The sequence below is a fragment of the Galeopterus variegatus genome, unplaced genomic scaffold (genome assembly GCF_000696425.1).
Source record: "Galeopterus variegatus unplaced genomic scaffold, G_variegatus-3.0.2 Scaffold126, whole genome shotgun sequence".
Lineage (NCBI taxonomy): Eukaryota > Metazoa > Chordata > Mammalia > Dermoptera > Cynocephalidae > Galeopterus > Galeopterus variegatus.
In genome coordinates this window covers 59,475-74,228 of record NW_007726237.1, presented here as the reverse complement: position 1 = coordinate 74,228, position 14,754 = coordinate 59,475, and the positions used below count along the sequence as shown (strand labels likewise).

At 39.9% G+C, this 14,754-nt stretch overlaps 1 protein-coding gene across 4 annotated transcripts in view; it reads right to left on the bottom strand.

The window, feature by feature from the left end:
• The window catches only part of SORCS1 (sortilin-related VPS10 domain containing receptor 1), a 200,302-nt gene that overhangs the window by 128,164 nt on the left and 57,384 nt on the right, over nt 1-14,754 (bottom strand). For all 4 annotated transcript variants that reach the window (XM_008588434.1, XM_008588426.1, XM_008588442.1 and 1 more), the window contains exons 4-5: nt 2,967-3,085; nt 775-864 (exon numbers count right to left, since the gene is read on the bottom strand). In XM_008588434.1, coding sequence (XP_008586656.1) covers nt 775-864; nt 2,967-3,085 — 209 coding nt within the window. The remainder of the gene's footprint in view (nt 1-774; nt 865-2,966; nt 3,086-14,754) is intronic.

Here is a 14,754-nt window from a genome sequence, read left to right as displayed (position 1 = left end):
CCCCCGTACCGGACCGGGACCGGCAACGGGATCGCAACCCTTGGTGCTGCCCCCACGCCTCGCTCAGCCAGTGAGCGGGAACCGGTCTGTATGTGGGATCCGAACCCTCGGCGGGAGCGCCTCCGCGCTTCCCAAGCGGGGCACTGTAGCAGTGCGCCACCGGGCTGGCCCTGCCACTGTTTTCAAAAGGGTATATGCCTTTGGGGAAGTCTAAAAAAATCAGCTGTGCCTCAGAACTCTAACGACGACCAGTCTCATAAGTTCCATTGAGAGAGAAAGCAAAGGTGGGAGCCATGTGGCTGCATCACCTCTCAATAAACAATTGATAACAATATAATGGGATAGAAATGGATTACACCTGTTACACTGATATACCATGTATCCAAAAAAATATTTTCTGTCTTGGTAGAAAACCAATACATACTGCTTGAAAACCTTTACTATTGAAAAGCAAAAGGAAATCAATAATTAATTTATTCAAATTCTCCTACAGCAAGCAGTCCAGAGAGAGGAAGAGGAAGAAAGGGGGAGAGAGAGAGGGAAAAAAAGAGGGAGGGAGGGAGAGAAAGAGAGAGAGAGAGAGAGAGAGAGAGAGAGAAGCGTAATGAGGGCAAGGAAAAAAAGGGTAAAGCAAAGTGAACTTGAGAAACAGAGATGCGAGTGAAAAGAAAGACATGAGTATGAGAGACTGAGAGGGCCCTTGGGAAGGGGTGGAAGCAGGACTAAGTGAGTCAGAAGAAACAGTGAAATGAAGAAAGCAACTCAAAGCCATACCTTGGGCAAAGCATATTTGGGAAGCTTCATCTGGGCAAATGCATTTCTCCGGTAGGACACGTAGTAATGTGGGCGTCCTCCTGATGTCAGCTGGATCATAAAGACAAGGTTGTAAGACGAGCTACTATAACCACTACAGGTCACAGAAGAACAGGCACCTGACTGGAAGGAGGACGCTGCCAGCACCACAGCATCAATGCCTGCTGTGGACGACTACGAAGAACCGGCTTTCAGTTTGGAAACAACTTACACCATGTACGCGAGTTAGTCAGAAGCCCACATTGAACCTACTGGACAAAAATACAAACCTTCGACAGTGCACTTGGCTCGGAAACCAGGAAACATTTTCAGTTATTTTTTCAAAAGATATGTGCCTTAGGGTGTATTGGCTCATGGTCATCAGCAGCCCAGTTCTCTGGCACTAAGTCTACAGCCATACAAACAGGTCCTCATGCCCTATCAGAAGGAAGTGGACCAGGTCACACAGTGGCCGAGCTGGAGCCTCACATCTCTGGGCACTGAATTCCAGTTTGATGGTGTCACGTTGATGACTATGGACATGTCTAAAGACAGAAGTGCTGGCATATTAGACAGAAAGCCAAGCCAGGGTTGTAGTTCAAATTCACTCTAGGTCTCTATCTCCCAGAATTGTGAGCTTCCTGCCTCATGGTTGTCCAGGACAGACAGCCCAGTGAATTCTAGTGGATGGGAGGGAAGGCGAGAAGGAGCGTGGTCTCCACCTCAGCAGGAGCACCAGGCAGGGCACAGTGTCAAGTGTGTCATTGCCAATCTCTCTTTCTTTTGTAGCCACTCTTAACCCATATAAATACCTGGACTTTGAATGTCAGCTGGAGTTTGCAAACTCAGAATGTCAACAGATGCTTTGGGTGAATGTTCATCAGACTCCTAGGAAGGTGACTAGAGAGTTATCACCTTCACCATTATGTGACCAGGTCACCTCTTAGTCCTCGTGGGGGGGTCACAGGATCATGTTCGTGATGGCATGGGTAACAAGTATATGAAATTCTAACTGCAGAGATGATTCTTATTTGTAAATCACACATGCAGACTATAAACTGTTACTAGGAACCAGAACAGGTTCCTGGGAGCAGCAGTGATAAAGAAATGAATTATAGACAGAGCCCATATGTGTAACCATTTGAATGTCACTTGATAATTTGGCACTGAAATTATCAGCGTATTCATTACTCATTTCCCTGAAGAAAAAGAAAATGGTGTGTGTATAAGCAGTTGGGAAACATTTAATAAGTACATAAGCTGATGTTGGGCATTTAAAACAATTGCTTCCTCAAAGCATGCTCTAAATCACAATTTCTTGTCCAAATAAATATAATAGTGTCCAGAATGCATCTCAATTGCAGCAATATTATATAGAGAGAGACGCACACACATATATAAACTACTTAGCAATTGTACCTTTGCCATTTTTAACAAGGAAAGCAATAACTGAATTTTTAAATGCATTGCCCAAGCAAGTCTAAAATTTTCTTGCAATACTGCAAAGAAGCAAAGCAGACCTGCTCCCTGTCACTTCTAATCACTCATGACACATCAGCTTCTCAAACTATTGCCCACTCTCTTCAGAGGTAAGAACCTGGCTGAAGACATTTCATCTAAAGTCTCTTTATCCTGATCCCAGTCAGTGCATGACAAGGCAGGATGCTTCCTCTCCCCTCGCCTCTGCCTCCCACCAGCTCCAGCCACCCCCAAGCTGGCCCTTCACACTCCGGTTGCTCTACTTTTAAGGTAGATATTGGAAAGGGGTCTGATTGCATGACCATTCCCTGACAGGAAGAGATCAACAAATCATATCAGTTCCTTTGACGATGGGAGCTTCTTTGGAATGCAGGTGAGGGGATGAATGGAAGTCTTCATCATTCTGGAGGCAATCCTAGTACTCTGAGCAGTGCCCTCAGGACCCTGTGTGGATAAGGTCTTCCAGACACAGCCCAAAGAAAATAATTCATATTCTGTGAGTACAGAAGCTTCCTCACTCAGTGATGCTCATTTCATTAAAAAGATAATGCTGTTTTCCTCCTTCCTCCCTCCCTCCCTCTTCCTTCTTTTTTTACTCTTAGTGCAGTATAAGAAGGCAAAAGGAACTGCCATTGGCACAGAAACAAGAAAAATAAATGTTTTTGAGATAATCAAAAGAAGTAGACCTTTCATACCTGAACAAACACATAATCGTCCTGGACAATCAAAGAGTCTGGGTCAATGTAGCCTGGAAAAGGTTTATTTCTGTTGGCCTCTGTGCAGTTTTGCATACGGCAAGTTAGGTATTGCGAATCTGGAAGAAAAAATAGGGGCAGGTGGCGGGGGGAGGGGATACACATACAGAGCTTTAGAGTCAGTGGATATTTTCTATTTCCCTTGCTCTCTCCAAGTCTTTAAACAAGCCTCACAATCTTTGAATAAATACATTATTGTTACCATTATTACTATTTAGGTGATGATGATGATGATAATGATGATTATTTTACTCACTTGCTCTCGACATAAATTACACCATCTCCTGGTGCCTTCACCAAATCTTGTCATCTTCGAGTACTAAATTCCTGTTAATAATTTTTTCCCTCCCAAACATAAATGAAAATATTTTCAAAAATTATCAATAATCCTTGTGATTTCATAGTTGTTTTTTCCTCATTAGTAGGCTTCATGTCCCCACCATGGCCTTTTATTGACAAATAGGGAAACACACATACATGCAATCATTAATCACCTCATGACAAAAGTGCTATTGTTATTAATAATAAGATTCTATGTAAAGATATAGGATTTTCTTCCACTATTAATTAGAAGTGAAACAGAATAGAGAGGAGATTCCTGAATAAAAACTTAGCTTCCGCTTTACAGATGAGTAAACTGAGATCCTGGATCTCACCTGCGACTGTACACCAACGACACGCACAGTGTCAGTCTCTATTGCTGAAAGCGTATTGCATTAGGGAGGCTGTTTTTCAACCGTGCTATTCTGGCTCTATCTAATCAGATTATGTCACTCCCTTACTTAAAACTCCTTTCGCCTCATTGCATTTAAAATAAGTTCAAATCTTCCACTGATCACCACTCCCTCCTTCCCCACACCCCATCCCAGGGCTAATCTCTTCTACTTTCCCTGTCATTCTTCTAATCAGGCCTATGTTATGTTCAGAAATGTGGCCCAACTTTTCACCACTTCAGAGACTTTTCATTTATATTCCTTCTACCTAAAATGCTCCTCTCCGGGCTGTTCCCAAAGAAGATTCTAGATTTCAGTTCACTGTTACTTCTCATGATTGTCCATGATAACTCGGTATCACACACCATCCTAATTCCCTCCATGGAATTTATCACAATATAAAATTACTTGTTCAGTATTTATTTCTGTGCCCTGCTCTATTAGAATGTAATGTGCATGGAGACAGTTACCTCTTCTTTTATTTTTTTTTTCCTTACTGTTATACCCCCAGGGGTCTTACAACCATTCCTGGCACATAGTGGGTAATAAATAAATGCATGCGAACATGCCTCTTTATTAAAATATATCTTTTTGAGTGGAAAACAAAGAAGGAATTTTACTCATTTTTGATGCTTAATGAGTGGGTGAACTTGATTTTAAGACATCAGGAATCTAGGCAGAAATCCACTCTTCCAAATGAACTATCAGGAGATGATTATTTACATGAAGTGAGGGTGGGCGATAAGAAGTCAAGATGTATATAAGGATTCTCTTCTCCTAAGGAAATTAGGAAGGCGGAACTTTCCAGGTCAACCTCTACTTAAGGAACTTGGGTTCTTTGTGTTCTGCAAGGTGTGCCACTAGGGGGCAGCATGTACGTTTGCTCCGTCTGCCCAATGACTGACGTAGCTGATGCAAAGCTCTGCAGACTCCCCAACAGCGAGAGATTTCCTCACCATATTCCTTCACCCGCTGCCATCTGTGGGAATGGGGATAGTTCTCAAGTACTTGAATCCATCCAGTCCTGGTGAAACCACCTCCAAAGTTAAACTAAAGGAGGCCACTCTACTTACCTTTCCCCATCTCTTTTTTTGGACATTTCTGTAGTTCCATTTTAGGGCATAACTCAAGATCTTTCTCCTTAAAGACAATTTCTGGGACTCATCCCTACGCAGAACACACAATCTTTACTTCACAATGTCGCACTTCAGCAGATCCTTTTATAGCTTCTAAAACTGAATTCTGTTTTTTCAAATGGTAGCTTGGGGTCATAGAAACACTGGAGATTTGTGCCTATGAAACATGGGTTTGAGTTCTGGTGGGGTCATTTACTGGCTGCACCGTTCAGAGAAAATCACTTTGTCTTCCTGAGTCTTGCCTCCTTCATCTATTAAGGGGGGATATCAATATCAACTATCACATAGTTTGGCTGTAAGAATTAATTAAAACAATATACACACTAAATATTTTGAAACTTAAACTTGTACAAATGACAGCTGTTATTATCAAGAATAATCATATTCCTGTTTTCTCTTTTGCTACCTTTCACATTGATGAGATTAGTTTGTGGCACATAGTAGGTTCTTTAAAAGACTGGTTAAACCTAATTTGAATATTCCAGTTACATTTTTGTATAAGGTACTGTTGGGGACCTGCCCAACACCTTTTCTTCTCTGCTTCTTTGCTGGAAAAGCCAATACTGGGTCTGTTGGCTAATCCTTCCTCTATGTAACTCAGAAGTTCCCATATGCAAGAATAAATCCTGTTGGATCCAAGCCCAGTCAAGGTATTCTTATTCCTCTTGCCGTCAGTTGGTTTAGAAGACGGTATGTAAACCTACTACTGGTAGGGGAGAAATTGGGGGGGAGGGATCTTTTAAGGGGCTTCAGGGAGATATCAGGAGGCACAGCAGAAGACTCTTTTCTGCCTCTGTACAACACTCTGTCTCAATGTGATGGCTGGAACTGCTCTAGACTCCTTGTTATCTGGAGGAGCCAGTCCTACAGTTAAGCTTACGTAAGTATGACAAATAGATGGAAAGTACCTGTTCCCTGATGACACCATTGAGCTCCCGATTGTAGATCTGCATCATCCAGCTATTGAACCTACAGCTAGCTGCCCAATCTCTGTGCTTCTTGTTATGTGAGATAATGAATAAAATAGTGGTTGCACAGAGTTGAGTCTTAATTACGGAGTCTTGGGCTTCAAATTACGAGTACAATTTCCAATCAGAATTTCTAGGACTGACACCTAATGAGGACTTCTTGATGGATATGCAATCCTTACTTTATTTGTAATGGTGTCTAACAGTTGCTTTCTTAAGACCTCAACCTCCTCTTCAAAGGTCCTTGAATAAATGTAAGATGGAAAAAACTAACATACACTTTTCATATTTACAGATGGAAAGTACCTGTTCCCTGATGACACCATTGAGCTCCCCATTGTAGATCTGCATCATCCAGCTATTGAACCTACAGCTAGCTGCCCAATCTCTGTGCTTCTTGTTATGTGAGATAATGAATAAAATAGCGGTTGCACAGAGTTGAGTCTTAATTACGGAGTCTTGGGCTTCAAATTACGAGTACAATTTCCAATCAGAATTTCTAGGACTGACACCTAATGAGGACTTCTTGATGGATATGCAATCCTTACTTTATTTGTAATGGTGTCTAACAGTTGCTTTCTTAAGACCTCAACCTCCTCTTCAAAGGTCCTTGAATAAATGTAAGATGGAAAAAACTAACATACACTTTTCATATTTATAACTCATCTACATAAAAATCATGAATCTGAGGGATTGAGGAAGAAAATAAAGGAACATGGAGATTAACATTTGTTGAGCATCTCTGTGCCAGGCTCTCTAAAGCATGTTCACATTTATTTGGTGCATTTAATCTTCACAACACAACAAAGTATATCAACTGATTTTGCAGATAAAGAGATTAAAGCTCAAAGATAAAGTGATTTGTAGAAATGGCAGTATGACTCCAACTTGGTCAGCCTGACTCCAACTCTGGTTTATTTCTACTACACAATTTTGCATTAAAAAACCCAATGAGTTTTACAATGAGAACAAACATAAGATGCAAAATGTTAACATATACTTTTCATATTTATAACTTATCTATAAATATGAGTTTGGAGCAATTTTTTTTTTTTTTTTTTTACTGACCAGTAACGGATCACAACCCTTGGTGTCGCGCCCGCACCGGGGACCGGCAACGGGATCGCAACCCTCGGTGTTGCGCCCGCACTGCGCTCAACCAGTGAGAGGGAACCGGTCTCCACATGGGATCCGAACCCTCGGCAGGAGCGCTGCCACGCTCCCAGACGGCGCGCTCTCCAGTGTGCCACCAGGCCGGCCCTTGGAGCAAATTTTTGTTAAGCATACTTTGGCTTCTATCTAAGTATCAATGAACACACCTAAATACAAAATAAGAACACCTTTAAATTAATATTTTTTGTGGGGTAATTTGGCAGTATGGATCAAGATACTTAAAAGTGATATCTTTTGATCTCAGATTCATTTCTGAGAATTCTAACTTAGCATATAACTAATGATCTATGCAAAGATTTAGCTACTTGAATACTCACCAGAGTGCTGTCTATAATTTTAAAAAATTGAGAAATCAAAATGGCTAACAATAGAGAAATATCTAAATTGTGCAACATGCGTAGCTTGCTATTAAATCCTGCTTCTATGAGGAAATGATTAATACATTTTATATTAGAGAAGTGGGTTACCAATTAATAATATTATCAATGTTAATTTTGGGTTTTGAAAATGTACCATGGTTATATAAAATGTTAACTTTAGAGGAAGCTGGGTATGGAATACATGCTCTCTGTACTATCTTGGTAACTGCTGTATATCTAAAATTATTCCAAAATAAAAGTTTTCAAAAAGTAGGTTACCAAAATATGTGCACTATGGACCTGATTTTTTGCAAGCTGCATATATAGATATCTACATATGTATGTTTGCTCAAGAGAAATGAATAAAAGATACATATGAGATGTCAACAATAGTGGAGGGGCACTAACGAGAGAGAGTCGGACACTCTGTGGACAAATTCCTGATCCTGCACCTCCCAGCTAGGTGAGTGGGTTGGGGGAGTCACGGTGGGCTTGGGAGATCAATGCTTCTATTTCAAATCTCTTCATGTTCCATCTTCCCCCACTCCCTGTGCTGCACACTGCTGTTGAGCTTGGCAATGAGCCATTTTGGGACTGAGAATTACAAAGTGCACAACGAGGTGACACAAAAGAAGCTCCTGGAAGAGGTCTTCAAACTAATTCTTACACAGAGTAGCTCAAAGTGAAATTTGCAAGCTGAAGGGGAAATGATCAATTTTGAGCTGTCTGCCCATTATAAAGCGTTCCTGGTTTGTTCCCTTTCTCCTCATAATGGAAACAGAAAGAAATTGGCTGTACTTCATAATGAGGGACCAATCACTCTTATTCCCCTTGGGGCTTGCTGTAATAGCATTAAGTATGATGAACTCTTTCCATATTCAATTCTGGTGAGTATATGATGCTATTCCATAGGAAGTATCTTGTAATTTGGCATTAATTAATGCCAATTAATGTATGCAACTCCTAGACATTAGAATTAATTTCATTACTTTTCCTGCACAGATGTTTTCCTTGCCATAGGTAATTAGGACACTGAGCTGCTCTTTTCAAGCATCCTCACTCTCTGAAACAGCTGCTGCCTGGAATAATGAAATCCTCATCTACCCCAAACCTATGCTGATCTTGACAAGGGAAGCTGCTTTTAAAAAGCCAGGCTTTGAGCAGAGAGTCAAAGGTTTAAATGCAGGCTCAAGGCCTGCTAGTGTGGTAAACTTAAGCAAATCACTCCATCTCTCTAAACTCTGATCCACAAAATAGAAATAAATGATATCTATGTTGCTGGCGGTTGTGACAGTTAAAAACCCTGGTCCTGAAATATGTTTAATCTAGTGCCTGGTTAGACTGTGCTCAAATAATAGTAGCTGTAGTTGTTATTGAAGTTCTCTCTCTTTAATCACCAGCACTGCTCACTGTGCATCAAGGTGAACACCTGTAAATTACTATGGACATTTTTACCTGAGGCAGTATCTTTCTTTATGCTCAATATTTGGCTTAGGTTAAAGTTATTATTAAATATTTTTTTAAACACCATGAAAAATATCCTCCTTGTATAATAATTAAAACAAATACCAATAGTCTGTGTATGCAGTGTGAGGTCAGCGGGCAAAACTGGAAAACCAGTAGGGCCAGGAGGAGAATACAGAAGTCCCCTCCATGCTCAGCACACAGGGCCGGCCAGCCAACACCTACATGGTTTTGCAAGTGCTCCTGCTTTCACCTCCAACCATGGTGTGTTGGTATGAGAAGGACATTTACCAAGCTAGGCTTCGGACTCTTCCTTAATATAATGAGGATTACTAGAGTTTTAGGATGAAAAGGGATATTACAAATCAGACTATTACTTTAAGATCCAGCAGACATTTACCATAATTTATCCACTGAAACCTGTTTCTTTCCCACTCCTGCCAAAACAAAACAAAGCTCTGGGACATTGCTAGCAAGTTTGTGTCTTGAGGGCTTCTGTTATTTCTAAACAGCACTCTAGTTCTTGGCTGACACCCTACATTCATCCAGAGAGTTCTGCTGGTTTGAACTGTCTTTCCCTTTTCTATCACTCAGTCCAAATACTTCCTGGGCCTTCTTCTGTGGAATTTTTCCTGAGGCTCAGGCAGACTTCTCCCTTCCTCGGATGTCCCCATAGATAACAGCAGCAGAAGCAGTGGCATTAACCTCCAAAATAACCAAAGCAACCTCTCCTTTGGGTCAGGAACTGTGCTAAGTGCATAGCATGGTTTTTTTTTTTTTTTTCCTCTTTTAAACTTTGTAAAAAATATCCAGAGAGGTACTTGTTATAGCTGAAGAAACTCAGGCTTAGGAATGAGAGTTGCTAAGTTCGTGTGCTAGTAAATGACAGAGCAAAAAATATATCACAGATCTCTGGGACTCCATTCATTCGATCATTCAACAAGTATTTACTTAGAACCAAATACTTTACTATGCCCTAATACTGTAGAAGTTTAATTATAAACAAAACTGTAAACTATGTAGACAGCCATAAGCAATTTAAAACTCTGTCATCTCCCATTAATTTTCAGCTTTACAGCAGAACAGTTTTTAAAGTTCATGCATCCGTATATAAATTTATCTTTTGTTCTATTGCTCTGTTATTTCTTTTAGAACAATCCCATTAAATGTCCTTACCCATCACACACACACTTACACACATGTGTCAGCATGCTGCTGTTAATATACATTTTATTCCTATCAGAGTTCCAGATCCCTCTGTGGCATGTATTGAGATCTTCAAATTGAGAGCTTCAAAAGTGAGACTCTAGGTTGGCCCCTGAAAGTCTATGTAGAGGACAAGATATTTCTGTGAAAATGATCAACTTACATCAAATGTTCTCGTTTGGCATGATGAGATTGTGGCTTGGCATTGGTTTCTTCTGTGGAATCACTTGATTTGGGACCAGTGTATCTTACTAAATGTTGTCTTTTATTTCTGGCCTTTGGGCATTTGGGATGTCATGACTACTACAGGGAAAATTCTGGGATCATTAAATTTTTGGCAAGCATGGAACTAGAATTGAGGACATGAGAAAAATCACAAAAGCACAGTAGTTAATAGAAATACAGTCATGGGCCAATAAAAATGTAGTGTGATGAGTGTGTCCTAGGACATCTAGGTGCTGTGTGTGGATCCACAGGTGAGAGACATTCAACTTCCATGCCTCTGCATAGATTTCCTACTTCGTGCCAGAAACTTTGCCTGTGAATCTGCATGTGAAACTGCATTTATTTCACTTCACCTCACAGAGAAGGGTGGGCTTGTTATACCCCCATGGCCTATAGTATTCTTGAGGATACAGACTGTTACGCTATTCTCTCTGTTTTGCAGAGGGAACAATTACCTTTGACAGGGATGAGAACACCCAGGGAAGATCTGAGAGAGGACTGGAAGGCTACTTGTGATGAGGACAAGGATTAGCCATCATTCCAGAAAGAAGGAGCACAGAGCAGGAGCACAGAGGCACGAGAGAATGTGAGCTATGTTTGGGGAACATTAGCTGTGTATTTTGTGAGAAAGCCACACTAGAAACCCACACATGAAACTAGTTTAATTGAGCAAAACACAAACTTATCCATAAGTCACACTCAGCCATGAAAAACTGAGAGGCTCATTTGTTCACACAACTTTCCAAATTAAGTTTACAAGAGTTGGGGGAGGTGGGGGGTCAGACAGAGACAGAGAAAGAGAGGGACAAACAGCAGGAAAGCAAACAGAAAGGAACACATGAATAAAAAAAGAGGAAAGAAAAAAGGAGGGAGGGAAGGGAGGAAAAAATAAAAACAATTTAGTACATGGGGGAGAAAATATGGTTTCTTCTCCAAGTTTATTTTTTTAGGGGGGATGCAATATTTACTTAGATGTGTCTGCATGTTATAAGCTTAACTCCAGCACAGAGGGGACAGTTCAAGGGACTGATACATGTGGGTACATCCAATCAAACATTTCTTCACTTAGTAACTTCCTATTTTTATCACCCATTATACTGAGTATCATATTTGGAATGTGGTAGATGCCCTACAAAGAACAATATGGTACAATACTGCCTCTAGCATGCCAAGCACACTCGGGCTCTGTATCTTTTGTACATTCTGTTCTATCTGTCTGGAATGCTTTTCCACCAGTCAGACAGACAGCTTTCTCCCTTACTTCTATAAGGACTTGGATCAATACCAGATGCCACCTTATCCGAGATTTCTTCCTTGACAGCCCCCTCCTCCAATCACTCTCTATTCACCTTCCTCTACTTTGTTTTTCTTATACGAATGCATTATGCATTATTTTATCATCTGTCTCCTCTAACTAGAAGGTAACCTCTATGAAGGCAGGGTCTTTGCAAATTCCCTACCATCCCTCATTCATGCCTAGAATACCTGGTATGGCACAGGTGCCCAACAATATTTGTCTAATGAATGAGTTTGACAAATCCTAGATCTGAGACAATGAGAAAAACACTTAGTCTTTGTAAGCCTCACTTTCCTCATCATTAAATTGAGGAAAATAACAATAGTACCTCCTCCAAGGATTGTTGTAAGTAGTGATGGCTGGAAAATCCCTAGTGCGACAGCACCAGGAAAATAATAGAAATGTAATGCATGATACCGGCATCATTGTTGCTTAAGAACATACAGGACAAAGGAAGGAGTGCCAAAAATTTTATAATGCTGCTTTAAAAATCAAACAAACAAGCAAACAAACAGGGTTCAGAAACATTAAAAATATTCCAAACTCTTGGAAATTATCACACATATATGTTATATGGACCATTGCTGCTGTATCTGGAAGGATCCTGAGGACTCAACAGAAACTCAAACCTTTGTCCTAGAATTAAGGCCTGGGAGTGACAAGTTTTTCTTGTGCACCTCTGTTCTCTCCTCCTTGGCATGGGAGGTGAGGGCACACAGGAGGCAGAGGAGACAGCACATATGTCTACACAGAACCCAATCTGAAAGCTGACCAGCTGAGCCTGTCACTGCACCCTCCCTATCAGGTGTTTTCACTGCTGTGTGGGGAGGCCTGAGTTATCTCATTTCATTCTTTTCTGGTTGGTTTTCGGGGCGCTCTTCAGGCTACTAAATCAGAGATACCAAGTCGATATCACTAGTAGTTGAAATCAAGAGACTTTTGCAACATGAAATATGAGGTCAGAATGGCACCATTAGAAAGCAACACAGAGTGCTAGGTGCTGCTGTACTGTCTAAAACCTGTTGCCTGATTTGGGGATGGAAGAGATGCATCATTTGGTGCATTGGGACGTGGTGGAGATTTACCAGAATCTGAAGCTGACGAGAAATGGAAACGTCTGATCTCTTCCAAGCCTCCACCTTAGAAGCTATTGATAAATTGAAAGAGAAAGTAAATGAAGACTATGAAACATGGGGTCTAATAGTACCAACCGCTGTGCCAGTATTGGGACTTTGGATGAAGTGGGAGTGGCAAGTTTGATATTTTGGGGGCTTGTAAATAAATGCCAAAGTGTTAATCGTCCTAAAATATTAAAGAGATTTGATATCCTTTGAAGGTCTCTGAAGAAAAAATTAAATAGCCTAGAAAAACAAATAAAAATTCTCAACCTCACTCCCAATTAAACACAGATTAAAACAGTAAGGATATGCCATGTTTTTTGCTCATAAAAAGGTTATGTTTAAAAAATCTTTCATAATATCCTGGATTGCCGAGGGTTTGCAAACACAGGCATTCTCATGTCAAGGGACTACACATTGTTACAACTGTTTCAGAAGGCAATGTGAAAATATCTATGAAAATTTCAAATATATATTTTCTCTGACCCAGAGATTTTCCTTCACAATTTCTCTTTTAGTAGTGCTTGCTGCTTGCATGAAATTGAATGCTTACTAATCAAATAAATCACAAGTAATATGTTTGTATGTGTATGTATCAGTGTTGTTTGAAACAGCCAAATGCATCTACTAATTAGATAGTGATTATTAAATCACAGTTGACTTTATAATAGGGTTCTGTGTAGTGATTAGCCATGACATTGCTAAACTTGTAGGTGCTGATATGAAAAAGATTTTTAACTTGCTATTGCATATACCAACAATAAATGTGGCACAACAGCTTTACGAAATGAACATTTGTATGAGTCTACATGGTGTGTGTGTACGTACCTATGCATCTGGGTGAGCCTAAACAATTTCTGAGACAATATAGTAAATAAATATAAAATATTACCTCTTAATATATATAACATATTACTATTAATTAATAGTAATCATAATTTATTACTATTACTATTAATATTAATATTCTCTTGGGAATGAGAATGGAGGTCAGGAAGTGGATTTTACTTTTCAATTGATATGCTTGAGTACTGCTTACTCTTTTTATTGTCATCATTGCTGTTTTTGTTGGTATAAAAGTAATCTATGCTCATAGTAAAAACTCTGAAATGTTCTGCAGCTCATATATTGAGGACTTTGAGAACTGAGTTCTGTTACCTCCAGCAGTATTTCAGCAGTGCTCACCTTATCCAGATATTGACGCACATGCCATTCAATATGAAAAATAGATTGGAAGGCTGGAGGACAGGAGGTAGAAATGAGATTTCCAGTTCTTACCCAAGACCAGAATTAGCAGGATGAATAGTTATATACAGTTGCAGTTTCATTTTATTTTATTTCACCTTGTAAAATACTAGTTTGAGGTTCATTTCACAAAGAGTTTTTGGGCGGTCATTTTCACAGTTGGTTAAAAGGGCTAAAGTTTGTTTTTCCCCTGTGTAAGAGACTAGTCCTTGGGAAAGTTGTTACAAGGTTAGTTATTCATGCAAATAGACAGTAAGAAGAGTAATTGCCTCTGTCCCCTGTCTCTGCTGCCCTGGATCACCACAAGTACAGAAACATGCAGGTCACTGGCTGGGCCTTTCATTTCAGAAGTAAAAGGGAAAAGAAATAATGGCCAAACTTGATACCACAGGTTCTCTTACAAGATGTATGCTTATGGGTGAGCATAAATACTGAACTATACATCCAAGTGTAATTAGCATGCGAGGAATTATGATAAAAGTTATGTTATTTTTCTCCAAACTTATATACATATAAAATGTGGCACCCAATTTCAAGGTTAGTAAATTTCTTGCGCTCGTCAGTTATCAGTACCAGATTCCACAGACCCTATTGTTAAAGACCCTTCTTTGAGAAGATATGCCTGTACAATGACACACATATATATTTATTAATTCAAAAAATATTAAATGTTTTAGACTCAGAACTATATTTTGAACATAGAGCCAACAAAGATATGGCTTTTTACAATGCTATCAACCATTCAATAGTTTGGTCAACATTTCGTACATTACACACACATATACACAAATGCACCTAGGTTTTAAATAGATAAAATGTATGTT